We start from the raw sequence: 2,000 nt of genomic DNA on the forward strand, positions 1-2,000 counted from the left end.
ACAAAGGGAAATGTGGGGGATGATAAATTTGGAGATTGGAATTAACATGTACACACTACTATGTATCAAACAGACGACTAATAAGGACATACTGAATAGCACTAGGAACCCTATTCAATATCCTGTATGGGAAAAGAATGTGAGAAAGTGTGGACATACATACAACTGATTCACTTAGCTGTATAGCAGAAACCAGCAGAACATTGTGAATCTACCATACTCCAATAAAAAAATCTTAAATATTCTGTGGTAACCTATACAGAAAAGAATCTGAAAAAGAATAGATATGGATATATGTATAACTGATTAACTTTGCTGTGCACCTGAAATTAACACAACATTGTAAATCAGCTATATTTCAATAAAAATTTTTTTTAAAAAGGCAGGATTTCAAACACTTGAATGACAATATAGTATACTGAGTAAATGCAAGCTGTTGATTAATTAAGCATAGGTATACATTCTAAAATTCAATGAGTGGTCATTTAAAAACATTTTGTCTACATATGTAAAATTATTAAATAATAGCTGAAATTCTAAGTTTATGAAATGTTTCAAAACAATTCTGATATTTTTTTAATGAACTAAATGCAAGATATTTACATTAAAATATATATGCTCAGTTTAAATAGAATACATGTTTATCCAAATCACACACACAAGAAAGAGGCAGGACTTCTTTTCTTTTTTTTTCCATTTATTTTTATTAGTTGGAGGCTAATTACTTTACAATATTGTAGTGGTTTTTACCATACATTGACATGTAAATCCGAGGCAGGGCTTCTTTAGCCCACTACTGCTATCACTGTCAGCTCAAAACCCTTGGATCTGTGTTCCCAGCGATGAACACAGAGTGTTCTTGCAAAGACTTTTTGTAGAGCCCTCTTGATGTCTCTGTTCCTCAGGCTGTAGATGAAAGGGTTCAGCATGGGAGTGACCACAGTGTACATCACCAAGGCGATCATGCCTCTCCAGGAAGATGAATCAGAACTGAGATACACACCAAGGCCTGTCCCATAGAACAAAGAAACCACAGACAGGTGAGATGCACAGGTAGAAAATGCCTTATATTTCCCATGAGCTGATGGGATTCTCAGAATGGAGGAGACAATGCAGGTGTAGGAGAAAAGGATCCCTGAGAAGGGAACGAAGCCAAGAAATCCAGTCACCATATACAGCAAGATGTAATTGATGAGTGTGTCTGAGCAGGCAAGTGTGAGGACCTGAGCAAGTTCACAATAAAAGTGTGGAATGACCCAGTTGGTCTGGATCACGGAGTATGACAAGCTGGTGAACCAAGACACCAGAACCAGCAGGCCACAGAGGCAAGGGTTCATGATGACTGTGTAGTGTAGGGGGTGACAGATGGCCACAAAGTGGTCATAGGCCATCACAGTCAGCAGAAAAGTGTCCACACCTCCAAAAACCATGAAAAGACACATCTGGGTGATGCAGCCTGCATAGCTGATGGATTTGCTCTGTGTCTGGATGTTCACAATCATTTTGGGGACTGTGGTGGAGATGAAACCAATGTCAGCCAAGGACAAGTTGGAGAGGAAGAAGTACATGGGGGTGTGGACACGGGGGTCTGAGCTGATGGCCAGGATGATGAGCAGATTCCCAAGCACAGTGACCACAAACACAGATAGAAACAGCCCAAATAAGATGTGCTGCTTTTCTGAGTCCTGGGAAAATCCCAGGAGTAAAAACTCTAAAACACGTATTTGATTTCCTGGTTCCATGTTGCTTATGCACCAGCTAGATGATTGAAGAAGGGGGAAAAAATGAAAAAACAAAATGAAATAGCCACTGGACAGCCTCTAGACTCGCTGTGTGTGTATTAGTTGCCCAGTCCTGTCCTACTCTTCGGGAATCCATGGACTGTAGCCCTCCCAGTTCCTCTGTCCATGGGATTCTCAGGCAAGAATATTGGAGTGGGTTGCCATTCCCTTATCCAGGGGATCTTCCCAACACAGGGATAGAAGCCAGGTCTCCTGAAT

At 40.5% G+C, this 2,000-nt stretch overlaps 1 protein-coding gene across 1 annotated transcript; it reads right to left on the reverse strand.

Annotated features, from left to right (window-relative positions):
* Nucleotides 1–785: 785 nt before the first annotated feature.
* Nucleotides 786–1,742, reverse strand: LOC122440939 (olfactory receptor 7D4-like). Its single transcript, XM_043467596.1, has one exon. The coding sequence runs from the start codon at nt 1,740–1,742 to the stop codon at nt 786–788; it is 957 nt and encodes a 318-aa protein (XP_043323531.1).
* Nucleotides 1,743–2,000: the final 258 nt, after the last annotated feature.

The sequence above is a fragment of the Cervus canadensis genome, chromosome 4 (assembly GCF_019320065.1).
Source record: "Cervus canadensis isolate Bull #8, Minnesota chromosome 4, ASM1932006v1, whole genome shotgun sequence".
NCBI classification, from domain to species: Eukaryota; Metazoa; Chordata; class Mammalia; order Artiodactyla; family Cervidae; genus Cervus; species Cervus canadensis.

Coding starts and splice junctions, on each gene's coding strand:
- LOC122440939 (XM_043467596.1), bottom strand. CDS start 1,742: ATGGAACCAGGAAATCAAATACGTGTTTTAGAGTTTTTACTCCTGGGA.